The sequence below is a fragment of the Procambarus clarkii genome, chromosome 20, assembly GCF_040958095.1.
Source record: "Procambarus clarkii isolate CNS0578487 chromosome 20, FALCON_Pclarkii_2.0, whole genome shotgun sequence".
In the NCBI taxonomy this organism is placed as follows: domain Eukaryota; kingdom Metazoa; phylum Arthropoda; class Malacostraca; order Decapoda; family Cambaridae; genus Procambarus; species Procambarus clarkii.
The window spans coordinates 22,130,643-22,157,350 of record NC_091169.1 but is presented as its reverse complement, the minus strand read 5'-3'; the positions used below and the strand labels follow the sequence as shown (position 1 = coordinate 22,157,350).

General features: G+C 39.1%; 1 protein-coding gene and 1 long non-coding RNA gene across 5 annotated transcripts in view; one reads left to right on the top strand and one right to left on the bottom strand.

Moving 5' to 3' along the window:
* Nucleotides 1-11,054, top strand: part of LOC138366608 (uncharacterized) — a 75,674-nt gene extending 64,620 nt beyond the window's left edge. Inside the window, exon 3 of the long non-coding RNA XR_011229183.1 lies at nt 10,915-11,054. This is a non-coding gene — a long non-coding RNA (uncharacterized lncRNA). The remainder of the gene's footprint in view (nt 1-10,914) is intronic.
* Nucleotides 7,692-25,699, bottom strand: LOC123755485 (zinc finger protein 271). 4 transcript variants are annotated; one of them, XM_045738231.2, is made up of 2 exons: nt 24,394-25,699; nt 7,692-12,261 (listed from the first exon to the last, which is right to left on the bottom strand). In XM_045738231.2, the coding sequence occupies exon 2, from the start codon at nt 10,077-10,079 to the stop codon at nt 8,673-8,675; it is 1,407 nt and encodes a 468-aa protein (XP_045594187.2). In that variant the 5' UTR covers nt 10,080-12,261; nt 24,394-25,699; the 3' UTR covers nt 7,692-8,672. The 4 variants fall into 4 exon arrangements, with proteins under 4 accessions (XP_045594187.2, XP_069183762.1, XP_045594188.2 ...); XM_069327661.1 differs by having other exon boundaries at nt 25,373-25,699; XM_045738232.2 differs by having other exon boundaries at nt 25,493-25,699.
* Nucleotides 25,700-26,708: the final 1,009 nt, after the last annotated feature.

The window sequence follows — 26,708 nt, the reverse complement described above, 5'->3', positions numbered from 1 at the left end:
CCCAAAAGAGCACCAATGATGCAATCATTAGTCTCCTTGACGTAATCTACTCAGCCCTTGACAAAAATGAGTTTCTGATTGGACTCTTCATTGACCTAAGAAAAGCCTTTGATACTGTTAATCACTACCTCTTACTTAAACCTCCAGCATTATGGAATCCGAGGCCTTGCCCTTGACTACATCCGATCCTATCTTAGTGACAGACACCAATGTGTAACCATCAATGATACAACTTCTTCCACTCTACCAATTACCGTTGGAGTGCCACAGGGCAGCATCTTAGGACCTCTTCTATTTCTTATAGGCAGCTCATTGATATATATATATAATGTCTCAAATATTCTTAAACCTATATTGTTTGCTGACGATACTACCCTTATCTATTTAGACCCCAACCCACATACACTAAATAATGTTGTGAATAATGAATTTAAAAAAGTCCACTTATGGATGTCAACTAACAACATTAAACATAGAAAAGACTTACTACATCTTATTTGGAAGCAAATCATCAAATGCAATTCAGCTACAGATAGACAACATTAACATCAGTAATAAAAATGATGGCAAGTTTCTTGGCTTATTCCTAGACAAGACTCGACTTCAGCACCCACATTCAACACATAACTAAGAAAGTCTCTAAGACAGTTGGTATACTCTCTAAAAATAAGATATTATGTTCCTAATTCTGCTCTCTTCTCACAATATTATGCACTAATCTACCCCTATCTTAATTATGGTATCTGTGCATTGGGGTCTACCACTGCAAACCACCTTAAGCCCATCATCACCCAGCAAAAATCTGCTATCAGAATAATAACTAACTCTGCTTTCAGACAACACTCAGCTCCCGTGTTTAAATCCCTAAACTTGCTAAATATTAACTCCCTCCACACATTCTCTTGTCAACTACATTTACAAAACCCTGTTCTTAAATGCAAACCATGCTCTGAAACTCTCCCTGGACAGATGTAATAGGACCCATTATCACCACACCAGAAATAAATATCTCTGATATTCCCAGGGGTCAAACTAAATCTGTGTAAATACACTATGCAAATTAAGGGACCTAGTCTATGGAACTCACTCCCCAGTGAATTGAAAAGCTGTCAAACTTTTGCCTTATTTAAAAGCAAAACCAAAAAGTACCTAATTTCTGCGGTTGGAAGAAAACGCTCACAGAGTGGGGGACTTATTTTATTTTATAATAATAATAATAATTAATTATTTAATACAAATAATTAATTAATAATAATAGGCATAATTAATTATTAAATAATTGATTATCCTTAAATGAAGAAGCATAATAACTCATTATAACGAATAAATAGATAATTAAAGTGGAATTAATTATGGTGACTAATAATTAGTGAATAACCATAAATTATACAGAAATAAAATTAATGGATAGCCGTTATAATGATATTGTATTAAATCAGATACAGTGAAGAGACATCTCTAATTGAAAGTTGCATGATTGAATTTAAGGTAATTCCAATTCTTGGTATTCGTGGCTTATCACTTTGGGGGTTCCGTCGGAGCACCCCCAAGGTAATACAAATTAGTTGCAAGATGGAACAAGTGTCCCCAGCAAATTGCTTTAGCGTCTTCCCTTGGAAAGTAAAACCGGGGAAGCAGGGTTTCCCGGGAGGAGGGTGGGCGTTTTGTAGTGTATTTGGCGAGGAGGAGGCGAGCAAGAGGTCGCAGAGTCCGCGGGCGCGCTTTTAAGTACCCTGCTCGATGCGCGCGCGCGCTACTTAGTCGGTTAGTCACCAAATCATGGTAATACATTTTCTTCCTCACAGAACTTCCCCGCATTGTTGTGAAAGCAGTGACTATTTCATCTTCTTAGTTTCCTACACTGAACTTTAAATTTTCTCTGTATCTAGTGTTACCCAATCTCCCAATTTTTATGTACTTATCTCAAACAACCTTAGCATTGTGTTCATTGCTGTCGTCTTTTATGTGCTAGCCATATGCTGTATTGTGCCTACCAAATTTTGTCAACTACCATTCAAGCTGTCATTGCAATCAATCTGAGCTACCTTTGTGCTTTAATATACCTACAATTTTCTCTCATCTTTTTTTCTTGCCTTGTAACTGTTATCATTTTTTATAAATTTTGCAAGTATTTACCTACTTCAAATTTTCTTAGATTAAGGACCGTCCCGAAACGCTGCGCGTACTAGTGGCTTTACAAGATTGTAATTACCATATTATGTATCCTCACAAACCTAATGTACCTTCTTGTATATATATAAATAAATAAATAAAACCTATTTATTTATTTATCTTTTAAATTGGTTGGGAGAGGTACAGTCTTTGACATGATTGGGAAGGTCATTCCACATTCGTTGCCCGAAACGCATTGCGTAATAGTGGCTTTAGGCATTGTATGTACTAGCTCTATCTATATATCAATCCATTAATGTAACATCACTTGTATGTATGTACCTTACCTGAATAAACATATTTATTTATTTATTTATTCTAGGTCCCTTGATTTGTAACGCATTTTCTGTTCAGGGAGAAAAAACGCAAGCCAATATGGGGGGACTTATTTATTAAAATAGTAGATTATAAAAGATGTAAAATTCTGCAGTAACAAAATATGCTTAATGGCTATAAGTAAAAGTATATAACAAATGGTATAACATAGTTGAATAGGTACAGTCAGTACAGTTACAGTAAATTTATAATGGGGAATAACCAGTGGTAACAATTAAAAGTATGCTTAGAGCCAAGTATTTATAGCTAAATAAAGTCCATCTTTGGCTAACTGCCAACAAACTCACCCTTAACATTGACAAAACCTTCTATATTCTGTTTGGCAATAAATCCTCTAATCAAATAAATCTCAGAATAAACAATAAGGCAGTCTATTTAGCTCTACTATAAGGCAGTCTATTTAGCTCTACTATAAGGCAGTCTATTTAGCTCTACTATAAGGCAGTCTATTTAGCTCTACTATAAGGCAGTCTATTTAGCTCAATATTGACCTCTGGTTTCCACTGAGGAACCCAGGGTCCTAACAGTTACCATCCTTAATAATTTTGTTGTATTTGTGTCTAGCTTCGGACACGAGCATGTTAGTTATGTCTTAAAGAGTTGAGAGCATTTAAGGATGATAAGGAGTCACTTACAATTAATGTATCAAGTTTGGAGACTTGTACACATTTCAGTGCAAGGATCAAGGCAAATAGTTCGGTCTGAAGGGTAGAGGCCCAATTGTTTATACGGACTCCCCACTCAAAGTACAAGCCATCGCCCATTGTCAGAACAACTGCATTTCCAGCTGCACCCGTGGTGCGGTGTAGGGAACCATCAGTGTATATGATTTGAGAGAGAGAATGCTCTGTGGACAGAGCATCAATATGGCTTAAGGCGTTGAGCTTTGCCTCAAGACGAAGCTTGGGCTGATCTCTAATTTGCTTCTTGGGTGGAAAGGGAGGGATTAAAACTGGAAAGGGTGTAACCTCCCACGGTGCAGGAAAGTGCCGTTGTTGTTTCTCTTGGTACAAAAAAAAAAAAAAAAAAAAAAGCACGGCACTTTCCTGCACCGTGGGAGGTTACACCCTTAGTAGTCTTGATTACAGTAGTCGGTTGTTGGCATTGTCATACACGTTTAGACGGAGCTTAGAGCAGAGCAGAGCAGAGAGATGAGTGAGGCCGGAGTCACGGAGCTCTATGCGGGAGAGCGTGGCGGCTCGATTGGGGAATCGTGAGTGTCTGACCTCATGGGAGCGAGAGCATTGTAGCTTGATGGGGTCGTAGTCTGCTGTCTGCTTTATGTCGAAGCTTGTAGTCTTGGGGTCGATTAGAACTGTACACGCAGAGTACTACATTCTTGTTGTTGAAGAGGCGAGGTAAATCCAAAGCGTCTGTACTGGAGTTATTCGAATCGCAGGAAATTGTACTGTTGTCTATTCATGTTGTTGTTGTTGTTATAGATTCAGCTACTCAAACAAGTTCCAAGTAGCACGAGCTATGATGAGCCCGTAACTTACCTGGCACAGGAGCGGGGCAAGTAGCACGGGCTATGGTGAGCCCATAGTGGACTTACCTGGCACAGGAGCGGTGTGTATGTTCGATTGATTGATGAAGATTAAGCCACCCAAAAGGTGGCACGGGCATGAATAGCCCGTAAGTGGTGGCCCTTTGGAGCCATTACCAGTATCAAGAGCTGATACTAGAGATCTGTGGAGGTGTAACTGCACCCTGCGTGACGGGAGATGTCTCCCGTTGTGTGTGTTCACTTCAAGTTTGCTTATATTTGGTGACTACACCTCAGTTGCCCCCAACAGGATGAAAAGAGTATTACCTGTAATTGGGAAAGGGATTGTAGCTTCTGTAATTAGTTATGCCATTAAGATAATGAGACTGGAGCGAGTATAATGTTTACTCGCTACACTATTAAAGAGCAGGACTGCAGATGATGATTTCTAAAGATTAAACCACGCTAAAGGTGGCAAGGGCATGAATAGGCCGTAAGTGGAGGCTTTTTTCGAGCCATTACCAGTACAACAGCTGATACTAGAGATCTGTGGATGGATGGGAGTCTTCATGATGGATTTCAGCCTCGGAGGGCTAGCAGTAGCAGTTATGGAGCTGGTGGGTTAATTAGTGTAGACCTTTAGGTCTTCCGTTTTTTCTATGGCTGAGACTTTGACTGAGCTGTGTTATTGGAGTTTGGTGAGGTGGTCTTGTACCAAGTAGGTGTCGTATTTGTCCTGCGGCGGTGGAGCTCCTACTAGGATATCCTCGTCTGAGGAATCCGTAGTGGGTAGTTTTGTCTTTCGTCTCGCAGCCTGAGGTAGGCTCAGGTGTCGTGGATTAGTGGTAGAAGCTATTTCAGAAGTGTTGGTGGTGCTGTTAGTGTTTGTAGACAGTACGTTTGCCGAGATGGTGTGGAAATACCTCTGTTTGTGACGCCCAGGTCTTGGGTGGTTCTGGAGTCTGTGAGATTGACCTTGTGGTCTTGGTGGTAGTCTCTGGAGTGGTAGTGGAGGCAGTGAGACTTGTATCCGGGGCGATGATGGGGTCCAGGCCGTTGGCTAGATACAGTAATGTAATGTAATTATCAAAAGAAGGCCCCAAGCCGGGAAGGCTATGTAGCACCATTAAATGTGCGGGACAATCATAGGGCGCTAAATATCACAAAGGATGCCAATACGAAAACAAACGCATAAGGCGAACATTCAATTATGATTCGCCAAGAATTCCATCAAGGGACAAATGACAGTGAAGACAGTCGGGAAGCGAGGCATACGTTCGATGTTCGTCCTGGAAGTCAGGACATTCAACAAGGATATGCACGACTAAGTGGGGCAATGCAGTTTGGACAATAAGGAGCAGGGCGGCGTTCCATTAAGTGTCCGTGAGTTAAGCGTGTATGGTTGGTACGCAAACTGCTACAGTTGTTTCCCACCGCCGGATACAGTGGTACTGCAGGAGGAAGGCCGTGGGGACACACTAATCTTAAGAGCACGCAGTTTGTTACCAATAACAGAAGACCAACAACCTTACCAATGGGCATGGATGGAGGAATGAATAACTGGGTAAAAGTCGGAATAAGGAATACCTTCATGGGAAGGCTATCAGCAAGTGCGGATAGCTTCCTTAGGAACAACGTCCGCACGTTCATTTAAAGAAATCTACTGGAGATAAGAAACAGCCAATAATGATTGGGGGGAGGGCTGGGAATAAGGATCAGGGGGAGACGGGAAAGACGACACAGGAGACATGGCAGATTGGGAAGGAAGCAGGAGAAACAAAAGATGGAGAACCAGGAGGCGGACCCTTTGGTTCAGAATGTAAAGGTCAAGGTCTAAGGCCTGTAAACGGTTATGAGACTAAGGAGGGAAGTTGACCAGACCACACACTAGAAGGTGAAGGGACGACGACGTTTCAATCCGTCCTGGACCATTCTCGAGTCGATTGCATAAGGAGGGAAGGGCGAGGAGAGGTGGAATGGCAGACATGGTGTCTCGCCTCAGGAAAAGACAAACGATCACTGTGCTTCAAATTGAGGATGGCTTTACACATATTAATCACAATAGCGTGATGCATTAAATGAATGTAATAGCTCCATCGATTAAGGCAGTGTCTGGGATGCTCTCGGATGTAGGTTCGAGTCCTCGTCACGGTCCTTGTTGATTCGTTCATTTGATGCATCACGCTATTGTGATTTCTGTGTGTAATGAAGTAAGGGCGAAGAGGTAGAACAGCCCATTGACATAGCTCGGGTACATGGGGAGAATTGTGTAAAACCCTGGTTTGTCTCGGAGAGACTGCAGGAACCGTTGGTAAATCAGGATGACTTCCCAGTTGCAATTCTTTTACCATGTCGTAGCTCAGTCGATTAAGGCAGCGTCTGGGATGCTCTCGGATGTAAGTTCGAATCCTCGTCACGGCCCTTGTAGATTTGTTCATGAGGATGGCCTCCTCAAATGTGTAGTATATACACACGCGGGAGAAAGTCAGGTGGGCGTCAGAGCAATTGAGGCAGTGAGCCTGGGAAGAGCGCTCCATCTTAGTGACCCCAAGTCCCCACACATGGGGCATAGACACCCTGCATGTGTGCATTTGAGGGCCCCATGCCCAAATTTCCAGCACTTATTGCAAAGTCTAGGAGAGGGAATGTACTCCTGAAGGAGCATTTGGCACCAGCAAGAATTATAGGTGGTGGAAGGGTCCCTGCTATCAAATATGATCTTCACAACTCGAAGAGGCTGATGACGACGACCATGAAAGGGGGGGTTGAGTGAACGTATCAACCTGGAGGACAGAATGGCATTGGGCTTCAAGGATATGTTTAATATCCTCGTGGCAGTCTTTCAGGTCCCTAACACCAGTCGCAACATGGTGCGAGAGGATAACAGTGCCAATTACTGGCCTTTACCCAGGCATTTTTGAAGACCCTAACAAGGGTCTCCAAAGGGAGGGGGGGGGGGGTGCTGAGAACCCCCAATGACAGGGGAGGGTAAAAGTTGCAGTAGTCTCAATGAGAGAGTCACTCCTGGGGACGAGGTGGTCACCACTGAAGGCTTGGGACTCGATTCTACCACAGAGGGAGGGAGGGAGGAAAGTAATCAGGAGGGTCAAAGGAGTAGCTTGGTTTGGGCCCAGTGTAGCAGGGCTACATTGGGTCTTCCTGGTCTTCTATCACAGTCTGACTCGGGGGCCTGGTCACCCACCCCATGAGCCTAGGTAAGAGAGGTCAGTTCAGATTCCATATATCAATTCTAAAATTCTGGAGTCTGAAACCAAGGGATACTACCTACCAGGGAGGCTGAGTGTAGGTCAGTGTAGGAAGGGGTGCATTGTCCCCAGCAGTGCTCCCACTTTTTAACAGGGGAGTCCTGCTGCTTCATCTATTCTCCCACACAGGTGCAAAGACCCCATTCTGCCTTTCGACCCAGACTGTAAATACCCAACTATCCAATTACGGCAGCCCCTCACGGGCGACACATTGACTCACAAGGCCCCTACATTTATGCCCATTTGTATGTACAACTCCCAAACGGGGGCAGGAAAGGGGGTGAAGGCAACCCCCTTCACTGGTCCCAAAGGGGTACGTGAGCCCCCTCACCACTACAAGGAGACACAATGGAGGGGGTACAGGCAGAAAAGACTTAATTCAGTAATGTGATGGAGTATTTTGTAAAAGGATTAATTGGTATAGATAAGTGTTTGTTTCAAGATTTATTGACAACCTTTCATTATCATAATTTCTTGACAAGTTTACATCAAACAAAAAATATTATGATATGAATAGTACGCAAGCATCTATATTCATAACTTACTCAGTATGAAGAACTTTGTAAGGTAATATTGTATCAATAATGAGGCTAAAATAGGAGGAAACAATTACTGTACTGTACAAACACCTGATTAGTATTATTCCAGACTACATGAAGAACTAATTAGGAATGATTACAATGTGTGCACAATATATGAAGAACTGATTTGGGATGATTACAATGTGTGCACAATATATGAAGAACTGATTAGGAATGATTACAATGTGTGCACAATATATGAAGAACACCTTCCGATGTCCAGAATTTGGAGACTTGCAATTTATATTTTACAATGAAGTTTCGGTCCGTTCTGGACCATTATTAAGTCGAGATTGTCCCTAAAGCCTGGAATGGTCAAAGTGGTCCTACACAACCCAGTGATGTACATTGAGGGAAGCTACTGAGGGATGCAAGCCCAGAAAATGTACACACGTGAAGCTGTTTAATCAATAACTAAGCAATGACTTGATAATAGTCCAGGACGGACTGAAATGTCATCGTTTCTTCATTTTCTGTGTCGTTTGGTCATCATATCTTCAGCCGTTACTGTAATATCGTCTACCTAAAGTCAGATACCTTTCTGTTTGGTAATTCATTTGAGAAATTTTGACACATTCAAGAAAATGTACCATTTAACAGTACCAGTACTGAGAGGTAATATTCAAATATGCAAAGGCAGATCAAGAGTTGCTCCAAGATCCTGGAAGTGAGGAGTTTAAGTGAAGCATTAGTCTAATTGCTCAATAACTTTGCCAGTATTAGTAGCTAAACTAGTTTAAGCTGGCTAATGGAGTACTCTGTAACTATATTCCACCATGCTTGATTAACACAACCTGTTTTCAAATATTCAGCTAAGTAAGGGAAATACATCTATGTCACTAAGTCTGCAATACTGACTAGACCCAAGAATGGGCTAACTAATGAGTACTGTCCTGGATCTGACCTTGAGAAGGCAGATCTGTCTTTGAAATCTCTCAAACTTTGACAACTTCTGTGGCTTCCCTCTTTATGAATTCTTTTGTGTTTAGAAAGTGCTGATTTTCGTGAAAAGTCTTTCAAACATTCTAAACATTTATATGGCTTCTCTCCTGTATGAACTCTCATGTGACGTATTATTCCTGACTTATCTTTGAAGTCTTTTAGACACTCTGAACATTGATATGGCTTCTCTTTTGTATGAACTCTTATGTGCTGAACTAGAGCCGATTTTTGAGAAAAAACTTGTAGACACTCTGAACACTGATATGGTTTCTCTCCTGTGTGAACTCGCATATGACTTTGTAGATGCTGCCTTTGTAAAAAAGCTTTCAGACATTCTGTACACTTATAAGGTTTCTCTCCTGTATGAATTCTCATGTGTGTAATTAGAGCCGATTTATGTGAAAAGACTTTTGGACACTCTGAACATTGATATGGCTTCTCTCCTGTATGGACCCTCATATGACTTGCTAGATTTGATCTTTGTGTAAATGTTTTTAGACACTCTGAGCACTCATATGGTCTCTCTCCGGTGTGAATTCTCATGTGCGTGACTAGACCAGATTTATCTGAAAAAACTTTTGGACACTCTAAGCACTTAAACGGATTATGTCCCGCATGAGTTTTCAAGTGTGTAAGTAGAGCAGATTTTTGTGAAAATACCTTTTGGCACTCTGAACACTGATAGGGTTTTTCTCCTGTATGAACTCTCATGTGACTTTCCAAAACTATTTGTTGTGAAAAGGCTTTTCGGCACACTGAACACTGATAAGGCTTTTCTCCTTTATGAATTTCTGCATGTTTATCTAGAGTTGATTTTTGTGAAAAGACTTCATTACACTCTGAACAAGAATATGACTTCAATACTGTGTGAATTTTCATGTGTGTAGATAAAGTTGATTTATAGAAAAATGTTTTTGGGCAATGTGAACACTGATACAGTTTCTCTCCTGTATGAACTCTCATATGACTTTCAAGAATTAATTTTTGTGAAAAAGATTTTGGACATTTTGAACATTGATATGGTTTCTCTCCAGTATGAATACTCATATGACCTACTAAAACTGACTTATATTTGAAGTCCTTCAAGCATACTGTACACTGATATGGCTTCTCTCCTGTATGAATTCTCATATGTCTAATTAGTATTGATTGTTGTGAAAATGCTTGTGGACATTCTGAACATTGATATGGTTTCTCACCTGTGTGAACTCTAATATGACATACTAGAGCTGATTTATATTTGAAGCTTTTCAGACACACTTTACACTGATTTGGTTTTTCTTCTTGAGCACTCATTGTCTCACTGAAATTGACTGCAATACAAATTAAATTACTATACACCGAACACCACACAATTTTTATTTAGCATGAACTCTAGGAATTCCTTATATTGAATTCAAGTGTTTTAGAAACAGAGAGAACTTGGTATTCTTTCCTCTATAGGAGCTCCAATCTACTGGATTAACTTTGAAAGCTTTATACCATCTTAGTACTGATCTTTACAATAATTACTTAAAACTAAATATTACCAAAAAATTATATGCTTCATGTTCAAAAAGTACTGTACTTGCAAATCTTATCAAAGATAAGGATATTCTATTTCTTTTATGTAGATGACCCTTAGTGTGGCTTAATGTCATATGTATAAAGCCCACACAATTAAACTGCAGCTTATGTCATATAACATATCACTATAGAAAGACAAGAGAATTTAGCTTTGTTATGAATCACTATACAGTAATTACAAATATATGGCAGCTCTGACTGTTATTACATAATAAAGAGTTAAACCTAGGTTATTACAAATAAAAAGTCATTAAGAGAATTTGGACAGTGAGGCATCTTTGTACCAAGGATATTTGCAAAAAATATTGGAAAGACCACTTTGGCCTTTTTGTTCAGTCATCCATATTTTATTTACATTTTCTAAACACGCCATAAAAGAAAACATTAAAATAAAGGAAACCTCTTTCTTCAAATTTTAGAATCTTACGATGATATCAATTTAAATACAGTAAACTAAAATTACATATAACCAAAAGCTAGAATATGGAAATATTTAAATAATTATTGTTTTTCATATTTTTATCTCTTATTTGCACTAAAGAAATTTAATTTATTTTATTTTCAGATTTGTGCATATGGGTATGTCCAGCTGTTATTGTGCAATGCAAAGGTTACATTTAAATACTTTTACACTTTAACTAATTTACCTATTGCTAAGGCTTACTTTTATGAAAATCCCTGTTTACTTCAAGAGCAGATGATCTTTTAGCTCAAATAAATCAGAATATATTTATAAAGAAGGTTCTTATCACTTCATGATATTATTCCTCTTTTGTGTAATTATGAATATATGATGTGCATGTACTGTACTTCAGTAGCAAAGCTTTCTCTAATATGACCTTACAACACCGAGCACTGACAGAATTTTCTAGAGTATAGCCTCGTGTGTGATACTGTACCAAGATAAAGGTACAGTATATTAATAGTTTACGATACAAACTCTTAAGTGGTTGTCATCTGCCACACTTATTAACTGTGGACTACATGAAAACTCTTATGCCTAATATATAAATAATGTCACAAGGTTTGTATCTTACACAATTTATTATTTCTGTAAACTTACTTTTTTTTGTGTTGGAACTGTACATACATGCTGTGTGTTTTGGTCATGTACAAACAAATGTCATGCAGGTTCACACTATCTATCAGTGAAGACACAAATTTCAAAGTTGTAATTAATTATCTGAAATGATCTATTGCACAACATACTAATATTCAGCTTTCACCTAATCAGAACACTGCATGTAGTCAGTGGTACAATATTCCAATTTTTGTCAAATGTTACCAAATGTAAATTATTAGAGCAACCAGCTAAACAAATGAGGAAGTTCATTCAAAACTAGAGCAGCGAAGTATCAGACATGCTTCAATATAACCAGTAATCAGCAATATTTTATGAAGAAAATGCAATCAATCATAAATAACACTGCGAGTGTGGAATTGTAAGTGGAAGAACAGAAAGAAGAAATAATTACCTGAGCTGGGAAAACATTTGTTTTCATTTCTCTACTTGAATTTGGGAGCTTTGGTCCATTATACACAAGAAGTATAGTATATTAACAGTTCTAACGTCTTCAAATAAATATGGTGAAAACAAAATTTGTACAGTATTTAAAATACACATTACCATCAAGACCAGGTGAAATTAGTGTGGTAGATATTGATAATTGGTGCAGCACATCATACAAATTATCAAAGCTTCACTGCAATATGTGATAATGATGCAGGTAAATTTCTGGAAATACAAGGAGACTGTGCATCCACATAAAGTGCCCAGAATTTTGAACCGCGTCTTATGATAATGGCACGCAACTTGTAATGTCACTGAAATGTGTACTGTACTTTTAAACACGGCCAGTGCTGACAGAGGTAGGCGTGACCCCACGTGTAATTCTTCTGGTGATGGGATGAGCTGCAGGAGAGAAGAACACTACATTAACACACCACATATTCACCTAAAGTAAAACAATGTCAGCTTTTGTTAAACATTTACCCCAAATATTTTTATAGAGTTCACTTTATATACAGTAGAGAGTTCATGTGCAACATATACCAGACAAAATACATACTGTACAAACAGAAGGCATATACAAAAAAACAAAAAAAAATAAACTATAAAATATCTTTTATATTGCCTGACAGGAAAAGCAAAAATATAAATGTTACAAACAATTAGTAATTTAGCCAACAAAGGTAGAATTCATATATTTAACTTTAGAACTAAATGTTATAACAATGAAATAAATTAATTTTTTCAATATTTTTTTTGTTATTTTTGGTCAATATTTTTGTTTCCAAACCCTTAACCCTCAAACAGCTAGGGGCCCAAATGGATTTAACACCCACAGGTGCACGCAAAAAAAAAAAAAAAAAAAAAAAAAATTCTTTCGTCTTTATAGAAGTGTTAATTTTTGTTCCCTGATCATGGAAAAAATAACAAAAAAAATCGTAGGTGGCATATTTTAGCCGCAATAGGGTAAGGAAGTGTGGCAAAAAAGGGGCGTTGACAGAGCCTTCGCCAGACGAGGTCTACTCCGCTCGAGCTGTCAGGTGGCAGTTGCCACAAATATATTATTACCTAATTATTTCAATGTGTCTGATTAATTTTTTCTTAGTTTTTTGCAGTAATATTATTCAATACAGTGAATTGTGATATATTTATATAATAAAATGTGTGAACCATCGCTGTACTCAAAATTATGGTGTGCATATTAGTGATTCAATTATGTTCATAAAACAATAAACAAATAGTTTTGCTGTTGTTACACTATATACACAGGTTATATATAAGTATTTGCATGTTTTGTTCACCATAACGAACCAGTAAGTTGGTATTGCGAGTCAAAAAGCAGCGAGGAGTGACCGCCACACACCAGCCAGCCACTTGCTGCCACTCCCTCCCTCAACAGCACCTCACTCGCCCTCATTCTCCGCCCACAATACTGTTTGTGCATTTATTCACTATACACAGATGTTATATATAAGTATTTACATGTTTTGTTCACCATAACTGTACATCTAAGCTTGTATGGTGAGTAAAGACACAAAGACGTAGGTACTCACACAGTCAGCTGGTGGCGGCTGCCCTCAAGGCCAGACGCACTAATATTTTTCTTCCAACAATATTGTTTGTGGTGTTATTATGCTATATACACACATTATATATAAGTATCTACCTGTTTTATTCACCATACCTGTTCAAATAAGCAGGTATGGTGCCCAAAGACCATAGTGGCCACCAGTAAACAACATAAGTCATGCAGACGAAGCACCTCCCTCACCAAAATGGTGGCTCCCAACCTACTCCTATTGCTGTTATCTCACACTATACACATGTTATATACAAGTATCTACATTTGTGTTCACCATAGCGAACCACTAAGCTGGTATGGTGAGTGCAGTCAATAAAAGGTGGCCACACAGTCAGAAGACGACGTCACCACCCTCCCTCCATGGAGCACAGCGCTAAATATCACCACAGTCCTGCTATTATCAGAATCCTGGTTGGTTTTATCACAGTCAGGGGGTCTTCTATAATACTATCATTGCTAACTAATAGCATGATCATATATATTATGGCATTTGTAGGCGATGCTGTGGTCAAAAGCTGAATAGCGGTGCTGTGAGCTCGTGCTGCGTGCACCAGCCTTGGGGACTTGCTCAATACTGACCATCTCACACTCAAGAATGTTGGCCTATTTTTTTTCTAGGTGGCATCTGGCAACTATTGGTCTTGGCTGCACTATAGCTGCCCCTATCCCAGGCGAAAAGTTTAAATTATAGTGCTAGACACGAAATCATATATGACATGCGCGGTTTCGGTTTTGCCACGGAAAGCATGTATATAAGATTTGCACGGTTTAAGGGTTAAGGCATTCATATTTATATACTTTATTGAAATGAATGTCGGTCAATGAATTCCTTAATTTTTTCAGTACAGCAACAATGAACTTTGAACATTGTACACTTTAAGTACAAAGATTATCTAACAGGAGATAATTTTACTATTTTAACCACTGTCCTGCACCACCTGTGATATCATTGAACAATAGTGGTGCACCACCCTACATATCGTGAATGCAAGTATATTTTAAGATTCAAAACTCGCACGCAGTAGGTTGGGTACCTGATGGAGGCCTGAGGCCTCAAGTGAGCGTCGACCCATTTTATAAAAAATTCCCAGCATGCCCCTCAGCTGCGGGTGGGCTCAGTTTTGAGTGAGCAACCATGACAGATGCACACACTTAGAGGACCAATTCTCCCATGGGACATAGTTGAAAAACTCCATCTGATGATGAAATTCAGGACACATTGTTTCAAGAAGAGTGTGATAGTGATGTTGATGACCCAAAGCCAGATAAAGACCTTACACAAGTACTATCAGATAAGTGATACTAACACAGATGACAATGATACAGGGAGTGTGCAAAGAACATGGCTCTTGACAGCCCTGACACGCTGTTCAAAGTCAGCACCCCCTTATCTTGAGGTTATCTTGGTGATTTCGGGGCTTAGTATCCCTGCGGCCCTGTCCTCGACCAGGCCTCCTTTTTGTTACGCACCCCCAGGAAGCAGCCCGTAGCAGCTGGCTAACTCCCAGGTACCTATTTAATGTTAGGTGAACATGGGCATCAGGGTGAAAGAAACTCTGCCCATTTGTTTCTACCTCCACCGGAGATCGAACCCAGAACCTCGGGACTACGAATCCCAAACACTGTCAACTCGGCTATCAGGCCCCTGTACCCTTGCCAATATTATTACATGTACCATCTGCCATTCCTGAACAACATGATAATATATGAGAAGACATTTTCTGGATTGTGATGCTGTTTCTGATACAAGTAGCATACATGAATCGAGAGTTAGTGGCTATTATGAGGTTGTGACTAAGTGAAGATTTGCTGTCTAGGCAGCATGCCCTACCAAGCATCTGCATGTCCCCAGCCATGAGGACACTGACAATAGTGTGGCCTCCACCTCAACTTTCCATGGTCACCCTACTATACAACGCAGAAGAGCTTCACCTGGTCAACAGAGTTATATTGCAAGAAAATGAAGTTGTGTTGGCACCCATGGTGGTGGTGGATGTGATGGGTGCCAGTACAGTTTCCACTCTAACGGCCTCTTATTTATTGTTCTGCCGGCTCCAATGACCGGTTTTGGAGACCGGTATCTGGAGCCTCAAATACCGGTCTGGTGGTCGATAAAACCGTAGGTCGGTATTGGGTATGTTTTGGCATCAGCGCGCCCTCACATGGAACACCACCACCGCCCTTGATCGAGCCGTAAATTAAATCTTAACCTCTTTTTAAAATGATACAGTTTAATGAAGCAAATTATAAATTATTATTAATAAAATACAGTATTTGGAAACAATTGTTATTAAGTAAAATTCTTTTTCTTATTAAATACCTTGTATATTATAGGCACTAGGTATTTTTTCCCCACAGACATGAATGTATTGTGTCGGTCCATGTGTCCTCGTTGCTTACTGTGGACTTGCATGGCTAGCTTTAATTTTGAAGGACATTACTGTTTCAGAACGTTAGACAAAGATAATCAGATTCAGACACAAAACGATAAATTCACGATTTTGAGGGTCTGTGAAAAATCTTTGTCTACAAGCCATGCTGCACCCACTGGAATTCAACAAGTTGTGCAGCATCAGCTGGCAATGTGGTACATCTAGCCACATGCCATGCTGCATCTACTGATGTTGAATTCCCATCAACAAATTGTAAAGCATCTGCCAGTAACAAATGCCCTACAAGCCATGATGCACCCGCCGATGCTGAATTCCCATCGACATGTCATGCAGTATCCACTAACAATGATATAAAATATGATTGAAATGCACATAAATTAGTGTAAAGTGTCGATAGAGTACAGTATTATAAGTGCTAATGAATAATGGTTGGTTAGGTTCGGTCATATATCTACATTAATTTTAACTCCAATAAAAAAAAATTGACCTCGTACATAATGAAATGGGTAGCTTTATCATTTCATAAGAAAAAAATTAGAGAAAATATATTAATTCAGGAAAACTTGGCTTATTAGGCAAATTTGGCCTTGCATAGTAGGCTGAGAAGTGCGTTCTGGCTACTAGGTACGACACATATATATATATATATATATATATATATATATATATATATATATATATATATATATATATATATATATATATATATATATATATATATATATATATATATATATATATATAGTGTGTGTGTGTCTCGTACCTAGTAGCCAGAACGCACTTCTTTGACTACTATGCTAGGCCCGATTTGCCTAGGCCGGGGCCGAGTGATTTTTTTTATTTTCAATAAATTGTTCCCGTATAGTTTTTTATTATTATATTATATTAAGGACATAAATTATTGACGTAGTTGTGTTAGTTTAGGTTAGGTTTAAATAGGTAAGATTAGGTTAGGTAGGGTTGGTTAGGTTCGGTCATATATCTACGTTAGTTTTAACTCAGATTTAAACAAAGTAACTTATACATAATGAAATAGCCAGATTTATCATTTCATAAGAAAAAAAAATAGAAAAAAATATATATTCTGGAAAACTTGGATTATTAGGCAAATCGGGCCTTGCATAGTAGCCCGAGTACGACGTTCTGGCTACTAGGTACAACATTATATATATATACAGTATATAGTGTGTGTGTGTGTGTAATTACGTAAGTGGAGTTACAGGATGAGAGCTATGCTCGTGGTGTCCCGTCTTCCCAACACTGTCATATAACGCTTTGAAACTACTGATAGTCTTGGCCTCCACCACCTTCTCACCTAACTTGTTCCAACCATCTACCACTTTGTAAAAGTGAATTTTCTTATATTTCTTCGGCATCTGTGTTTAGCTAGTTTAAATCTATGACCTCTTGTTCTTGAAGTTCCAGGTCTCGGGAAATCTTCCCTATCAATTTTATCGATTCCTGTTAGTATTTTGAACGTTGTGATCATATTGCCTCTTTTTCTTCTATCTTCTAGTGTTTGCATATTTAATGCCTCTAACCTCTCCTCGTAGCTCTTGTCCTTCAGTTCTGGGAGCCACTTAGTGGCATGTCGTTGCACCTTTTCCAGTTTGTTGATGTGCTTCTTAAGATATGGGCACCATACAACCGCTGCATATTTCAGCTTTGGTCTAATAAGTCGTGAACAATTTCTTTAGTATTTCTCCATCCATGTATTTAAAAGCAATTCTGAGGTTAGAAAGTGTAGCATAGGCTCCTCGCACAATGTTCTTAATGTGTTCTCAGGTGACAGTTTTCTATCTAGAACCACTCTTAGATCCCTTTCTTTGTCAGAATTCTTTAAAGATTTCTCACATAATTTATAGGTTGTGTGGGGTCTATGTTCTCCAATTCCACATTCCATAACATGCCATTTATTCACATTAAATTCCATTTGCCAAGTGTTGCTCCATATACTTGTTTTGTCCAGGTCTTCTTGAAGGGCATGACAATCATCTAGGTTTCTTATCTTCCCTATTATCTTAGCATCATCAGCAAACATGTTCATGAAATTCTGTATTACCACTGGTATATCGTTTATGTAGACAATGAACATTACCGGTGCAAGAACTGAACCCTGTGGTACTCCACTCGTGACATTCCTCCAATCCGATACCTTGTCTCTGATTATGGCCCTCATTTTTCTGTCAGTTAGGAAATTTTTCATGCATGTTAGTAGCTTACCTGGCACTCCTCCAATATGTTCCAGTTTCCAGAACCTCTTATGGGGAACTCTGTTGAAAGCCTTTTTTAGATCCAGATAGATTCAGTCAACCCAACCATCTCTTTCCTGTAAAATCTCTGACTCGATCATAAAAACTGAGTAAGTTCGTTACACAGGATCTTCCAGATCGAAAACCATACTGTCTGTCTGATATTATATCGTTTTCCTCCAGGTGTTCTACCCATTTAGTTTTAATTATTTTTTCCAATATTTTGACTATTACACTTGTCAATGATACAGGTCTATAATTAAGGGGGTCTTCCCTGCTTCCACTTTTGTAGATTGGAACTATGTTAGCCTTTTTCCGCACATCGGCTACAACTCCTGTACACAGGGATGCCTGAAAAATCAGTTGAAGTGGAATGCTGAGCTCAGGTGCACATTCTCTCAGAACCCATGGTGAAACTCCATCTGGACCAACTGCTTTGCTCTTACTTAGCTCCTTGAGCATTTTTTCCACTTCGTCTCTAGACACCTCTATGTGCTCTATGTTGTTCTCTGGAATTCTTATTGTCTGGGTTCCCTAAAGATTTCATTTTGTACAAACACACTTTGGAAATTTTTGTTTATAGTGTTTCACACATTTCCTTTTCATTTTCCATGAATCTATTTCCCATGTTCAACCTCTGAATATTATCCTTTACCTGCAATTTGTTTATGAATTTATAGAATAGACCTGGTTCTGATTTACATTTGTCTGCAATCCCTTTTTCAAAATTTCTTTCTGCCTCTCTCCTCACTGCTGTGTAATTGTTTCTCGCATCTTTGTATCACTGGTAAGTTTGGAGGTTTGGCCTCTTCCTGTATTGATTCCATTTTTGTGTTTTTTGGTCTCTGGCCCTCTCGCAATTTCTATTGAACCAATCCTGTTTCCTAGTTCTGCATCTCTGTTTTGGTATAAATTTTTTTGTGCCTTTATCATATATTTCACAAAATTTGACATATTTCTCATTCACTTCCTTGCCTAGCATCAAGTCTGTCCAATTATACTCACTAAAAAAATTTTCTAAGGTCGCCATAATGTCCTCTCCTGAAGTCAGGTTTTTCAACTGCTTCAACCTCCTTATTTTCTTCCAGATTATAACGCATTGCATACTTTATTCCCAAAAAGACATGGTCACTTTTACCCAAGGGAGGAAGGTACTGAATGTCAAATATCTCTTCCTCCTTCCTGGTAAATATCAAATCTAGCATGGAGGGAACGTCATCGTCATAGTTTTTTACCTTTTGCTTTAAAATTGCACTATCTATTGCTACCCAATATCCCAATCTTTATGTACCCAATCTGAACATCTTTATCATTGCTGTCTTCTTATATGTGCTGTCAATTTGCTGTATGGTGTCTATTAATCTTGTTTAAATTACCAATCAACCTATCAATATAATCAATCGGAGTTTTAATATACCAATGTGCTTTAATATACTTACTAATCTCTTTCATCTCATTTTTTTCTTGCAATGTATCTGTTATTTTATTAATTCTGCTAGAATTTACCTACTTAAAATTATCTGTTAGATTAAGGACCTGCCCGAAACACTGAGGGTACTAGTGGCTTACAATATTCTCTATGTATTCTCACAAACCCAATGTACCTTCTTGTATATAAATAAATAAACAAAACCCTAACCCAACAAAACCCTACCCTAATCTAACTAAACCTAACTTAACCTAACCAAACCAAACCTAATCTAACTACACCTAACTAAATATAACCTGTAGGCAACCACATATCTTCGATAAGTTGCTCCACAACATTGTTGTTTGGATCGTCGACTTCCTATGGCCTCTCATGAAACTTAGTTTCGCATAATTTCGTTATAAACTTATATTGTTTCAGAGTAAAAATGTTTTTTCGTGTTCTACCTTCAGCACCAACGTTATAATGAGTAAATATATATTTCTTCATTACTTACGTAATACTAGGAAGCTTTGGGTAGCTTTGAGTAGATTTGGGTAATTAGATGGACAGAGTGCATGCTGCCTATGGCTGATTCAAAACTGAGTGGAGTTAGGGTAACTTTTGATATATGGTTTGATGGTGGTGTCATTCATAAAGAATTTGTTTGAATCACTGATCTTCAATGTGTTCAGAGGGTTCACTGAAAACAGAATCGTACTGTAGCCTCAGTATTTCCCTCACTTCTTTGCTGTCATCTGTCAAGGTTCCATTACTCTTGCACAAGGACCCAATGCAGGATGTAGTTTTTTGTTCTAGATTCTGAATAAGAGAAACCCTATTTTGGATTCCTTTCTATTTACCTTATGGCCTATTGCTCCCTTTTGCCTCTCCTGGATTTTGATTCTTGTAACATGAGCTCAATCGCTTCTATTTCTCTACATAGCCTTCTTTGTCATTCTTGGGATAGAGTTGGATGTTTGAGATGTTCTACAATTTCTTTTCGCCGCCTATAGAGAGAATGCTGTTCTCATTCCAGTTTGCATGTTTCTCTTTCTCCTGACAATAACATTACAAACCTGATATTAACATCACAAAACCTGTCATTAACATAAAGTAAATTTTATTCAGGAAAGTATACATAGTTCATTTACAAACATAATGTTGGATTTATAGATAGAGCTAGTACATACAATACCTAAAGCCACTAGTATGCATGGTATTTCGGGCAAGGTGAGGTTGGGGGAGGGAACACTTAGACTAAAACTTAATAGTAACTGAGCTTAAAGTATAAAATGCGTTGAAAACAAAAATAAGATAAAAAAGGGGGGAACATGGTAGAAAATAGTCAATATACAAGTTGGTCAACAAACAGCATTGTTTAAAAATAGTAAGACATGGGTTGACATTTAGGGGTAAGGTAGGTTATGTTGACTAGACCACACACTAGAAGTTGAAGGGATGACGACGTTTCGGTCCGTCCTGGACCATTCTCAAGTAGATTGTGAAGAGGAGGTAGAGACAGGCAATAAATAGGCAAGAGAGAGCTGAGGAGGAAAGTAAGGTGTAGGGGATAGTAGTAATAATGAGAACTGCAGAGGGCCTATTGGCCCATACGTGGCAGCTCCTATTATAACCACCGAATGAGAAGGAGATAGTAATAGGAATAAGAGGAGGATAGCAAGGGAGTGTAGGAGAAGACAATGAACAGAAAAAGGGGAGAAGAGAGAAAGAAAAGGAAAGAGAAAGAAAGATAAATGGAAGGGGTAAGCTTATGTTAAGTCATGTTTGTTAGAAAGATTAGAGCATTTGAGTATATACTGTAAAAGGGAAGAGTCCACAGCAACAAAGCCAGGACTCAAGTTCATGTTGGATACATTGTGTATCAGAGCCGATTCTACAAGACGGCGTCTGTGTAGAGTAGAGGCAGGAAAGATTATTTTGGAGGAAGACCAATCAATGGGATGATTAGAATCCCTCACATGGCAGAAGAGAGCATTGTTAGTGTCTGCAGACTTAACACTTCTCTTGTGTTCTTAAGTCTGTCATTCAGTGTACGGCCAGTTTTGCCAAAGTATTGGAGAGGACAAGATGAACAGGAAATAGAGTAGACACCAGCAGCATTAGAAGCAGGAGTAGTAGTGTGAACTAGATTGCTACGAAGTGTGTTAGTTTGTCGAAAGGCGAGTTACATTACAAGGTAGGTTACATGGAGTTAATTAGGTAGTACTTAGTTTTCATCTTAAAACTGGTTGAGAGATGTACAGCCTTTGACATGATTGAGAAGGTCATTCCACATTCTGGGTCCCTTGATTTGTAGAGCATTTCTAGTTTAAGTCATACTCTTGGAATATCAAATAGGTATTTGTTTCTGGTGTGGTGTCCATGGGTTCTGTTACAACCTTCTAAAATGCTTTAAAGTTCAGGATTGACATTACAATTCAGAGCTTTAAATATATAGAGTACACAAGAGAGGATGTGCAGTGACTTAATATCTAACATTCAGAGATTTGAGTAAGGGTACCGAGTGCTGTCTAGGGCCAGAGTTAGATATTGTTCTAATAGAAGCTTTGTGTTGGGTAATTAGAGGACGTAAATGATTTTGGGTAGTAGAACCCCAAGCACAAATACCATAGTAAAGATAAGGATAGATAAGAGGGTAATAAGAGCATCACCAGGGCAGGGCGAGAAATATAATATCTGATCTTGGAAAGAATGCCAACAGTTTTAGAAACTTTTTTTGCTATATTTAGAATGTGTCCCTGGAAATTCTGCTTGTTATCGATGAAGACACCAAGGAATTTGCCATCAACTTTACTACTGATTTGTATATTGTTTATTCTTAGACTAATTTCATTTGAGGATTTATTACCAAACAAAATATAGAAAGTTTTGTCAATGTTAAGGGCGAGTTTGTTAGCAGTTAGCTAAAGATGGACTTTATTTAGTTCAGTATTCACAGTGACATTTAGAGCAAGCAGGTCAGGACTGGAGAAAATGAAAGTTGTCATCAGCAAATAAGATTGGTTTGAGGTGTTGAGAGCCATTTGGAAGGTCATTAATGTAGATAAGAAAGAGGAGAGGGCCAAGTATGCTGCCCTGTGGAACACCAATGTTTACGGGTAGTGTAGGAGAAATGGAATTATTCACAGACATACTGGAGCCTGTCAGTAAGATAAGACTGAAGGTATTGCAGGGAATGACCTCTGACTCCATAATGATGTAATTTAAGACGAAGGTTTTGGTGGTTGACAGTATCAAAAGCCTTACGTAGGTTCACAAATAACCCAACAGGAACTCATTTTTATCAAGAGCTGTATGTATTAAGTTAATCATACTAATAAGTGCATCATTAGTGCTTTTATTGGGTCTGAAACCATATTGGCAAGAGATAAGTATATTGAGTTTGGCTAGATATGCGTAAAGCTGCTTGTAGATTAGCTTTTCAAATATTTTAGACAAGGTTGGCAGAATTATGATAGGTCTGTAATTGTTGACATCAGCGAGATCAGCACATTTGTGGACTGGGGTTACTCTCACTTTTTTTAGAATATCTGGAAAGGTTTGGAGTTAAAGTGATTTGTTGAAGAGCGATGCAATGGCAGGAGCTAGAAATCTGGATACATTTTTGTAAATTAGAGATGGTATCTCATCAAGGGCACTTGACTTAGTTTTAAGGGAAAGGATTACCTCATTAACATCAGAGGAAGTAGCAGAAGCTAGATACAGAGACTCTGGATAGTTACTTGTAAGGTAGTCTTTAATATTAGTGAGTGAGGATGGAATATCATGAGCAATGGATGTAAGGGATGGATGAAAAGAACCTATTGAATTCAATAGCAGTGTCCGAGGCCGAAAGCACACCATCGTCATTGGATAGGAGAATTGTTTTTTGACTCAAAATATTTTTTGAACCTAATATTTGGGAGATAGTGCTCCATGTTTTCTTAATGTTGCCCTTAATTTGGGTAAATTTCTTTTCATAGCATTTTATTTTGGCTCTTCTAATTATTTTAGACAGCATGGATGAGTAAATCTTTGAAAATTCTTTGGAGACGACTCCTAATCTATACTTCTTTACAAGGTCATGTTTTTTATTAATAAATTTAAGTATACCCTTTGTAAGCCATGGAGTGTTTAACCTTTTATTTGTAACTTGTTTCGTTAGCATTGGACAGTGGGAGTTATAAAGGTTCAGAGTTTTCTGAAGAAATGTTTGCACTGCTAGGTTGATGTTCACTGTCACCTTATTCAGCCTCCCAGTTGATATTGGCAGCAGCATCAATAAAGTTGCTTATAGAAGTTTCATTGTGCAGCCTAAAGCTTATCTTCCTTATATCTAGAGGTGGTTTATTAATTTTGGTTAAGAGAAATGAGGGGTAATGGTCTGTGGTCCTATCAATGATTATCCTTGAAGTGGAGAGATTATGTTAGTACAGATGTGGTCAAGAGCAGAGGCAGTACTATCAGTGATTCTAGTAGGTCTAGTGATTAAGGGTATGAGGAAGCAGGAATTCATACAGTTGAGGAAACTAGCAGCAGGAGGGTTTTCAGGCTCGCAACGTTAACGTTACAAAACCTGCAGTTGACAATAGAAAATCTGTATTATAATGTTAAAAACCTGTCATTAACATTATAAAACCTGTCATTAACATTGCAAAACCCTGTCATTAACATTGCAAAACCCTGTCATTAACATTGCAAAACCCTGTCATTAACATTGCAAAACCCTGTCATTAACATTGCAAAACCCTGTCATTAACATTGCAAAACCCTGTCATTAACATTGCAAAACCTGTCTTTTAATGTTTAAAAACCCATCATTACTGTTATAGAGCCTGTCATTAACACTACAAAATGTCATTAATGTTAAAAAAAAAAATCTGCATTCTTACTCACGTCATTAACCTCTGTAGTTAAAAGAAAATCTTGATGTGGTAAGGATAATTGGCCATTCTTGTAGTTCTTCACACAAGCACAGTTGCTATTGTGAGAGCCGTAGGCTTGTAGGCCTAGACTAAGCGAGAGGGCTTCAAGCCCTCAATATTTTTCAAGTAAGAAGTTACTGTGTTGATGGCGTTATCAGGAATGGAGTACCGGTGTCGACTGATGGATTTACCAAGTATCGGTTACTGGGGTCGACCGTCGGATTTACCAAGTATCGGTTACTGAGGTCGACCGTCGGATTTACCAAGTATCGGGTACTGGGGTCGACCGACGGATTTACCAAGTATCGGGTACTAGGGGTGAATACTGTAGGATTCACCAAGTATCGCGTACTAGGAGTGAATACCGTAGGATTCACCAGATAGCGTGAAGTGGGGCTGACCCGTGAATTCACCACATATCGTGTACTGGGAGTTAACACTGATGGATTCACCAGATACGGGGTACCCGGGTTGAGTACCGGTGGCTTCACCTGATATGGGGTACCGGAGTCTTGCATAATACTAGGCCTACACTTATCACTCCTCTATTCACTATAACAGGTTAACAAATTATGATGTCATGTTGAAAGCTTTGAGGGTCTAGAAGTCTTTAGGTAGCAGGGTGTTGAAGTGAGGGCATCGCGATACTGATACTTGGTACCTAGGTAAACTCGGGTAAACCTGGGTACTGGGGAACAGGTGCCGGGGTGATAGTAGTAGGGCGAGGGTTATCCTACACACACTTTGGAGATGATGTTGGTTACCAAGGCAAGGACGCCTGGGCGAGTGCGAGGGCAAAGATGACAGTGGTGTCAGGAGCAGCATCAGCCAGAGTGGTGTTCGGACACTGACCTGAGACACCTCCAAGCTATCATTCCCGCCCTCATAAACCCTAATGTATAGTACAACAACGAAAACGCGTAAATAATAACTGTATTAATAAATCTTACCCATAAACAGGAGTAAAGAGGAAGCGAAGATAAGTGTATTAAGAGTGGTAGGTGTTCGGGTGATCGGCCCCGGCACCGCCTGCGGCCTCACATCACCTTACCATACACGGTAACCCTCACCAAACATTGAGCAGTGAAGTGAAGCCACCACCGTAGGTTCAACCTTGACGACGAGCGGACGTCTGGACACCTCCGCTTGGGGGGCCGACAGATCACTTTGTTTCGCGATTTTGGAGTTGATACTGCCGTATGTCATTGTTATTCAACGGTCCGGAGTGTTACGACGCCTAGCGCACATATCGCCTAGGGTTCTTGATAGATTTTGAACGTTTTCTGGCTGGTTCTCCCGGTGGGGTGATAGTGTCCGGCACTGGCTTGGCCGGGAGTTGGTACTCACCTAGTTGTGCTTGCGGGGGTTGAGCTCTGGCTCTTTGGTCCCGCCACTCAACTGATCAACTGATGTACAGATTCCTGAACCTACTTGGCTAGCTCTCTCATATCTTCATTTGAAACTGTGTATGGAGTCAGCCTCCACCACATCACTGCCTAATGCATTCCATCTGTTAACTATTCTGACACTGAAAAAGTTCTTCCTAACGTCCCTGTGGCTCATTTGGGTACTCAGTTTCCACCTGTCCCCCCTTGTTCGCGTACCACCCGTGTTAATCAGTTGTTGTTAAAGATTCGCTACCTGGAACAAAGTTCCAAGTAGCACGGGCCTAGTAGTAAGCCCGTAGTTAATCAGTTTATCTCTACCCTATCAATTCCTCTGAGAATTTTGTAGGTAGTGATCATGTTTCCTCTTACTCTTCTGTCTTCCAGTGTAGTGAGGTGCATTTCACACAGCCTTTCCTCGTAACTCGTGCCTCTTAGTTCTGGGACTAGACCAGAACTAAGCCCATTGGTGGGCTCTTGTGCCTTCATGAGCACCACACCAGAAATAAATAGTTTTGATATTCCTAGAGTACGACTTAATCAAACTAGAAATGCTCTACAAATCAAGGGACCCAGAATGTGGAATGACCTTCCCAACCATGTTAAGGACTGTACCTCTCTCAACCAGTTTAAGATAAATCAAATCAAATCAAATCAAATGTTTATTTAGGTAAGGTACATACATACAATAGATTTTACAAAGAGTGATGGATTTATAGATAGGGCTAGTACATACAATGCCTAAAGCCACTATTACGCAAAGCGTTTCGGGCATGAAAAACTTAAATGATTAAAGCTTAATACTAATTGAGCATAAAGAATAAAATGAAAACATGGAATGAAAACATAGCTGAAAAAGCAGTACAAATACAATTCTGTCGACAAACAGCGCTCTTTAAAA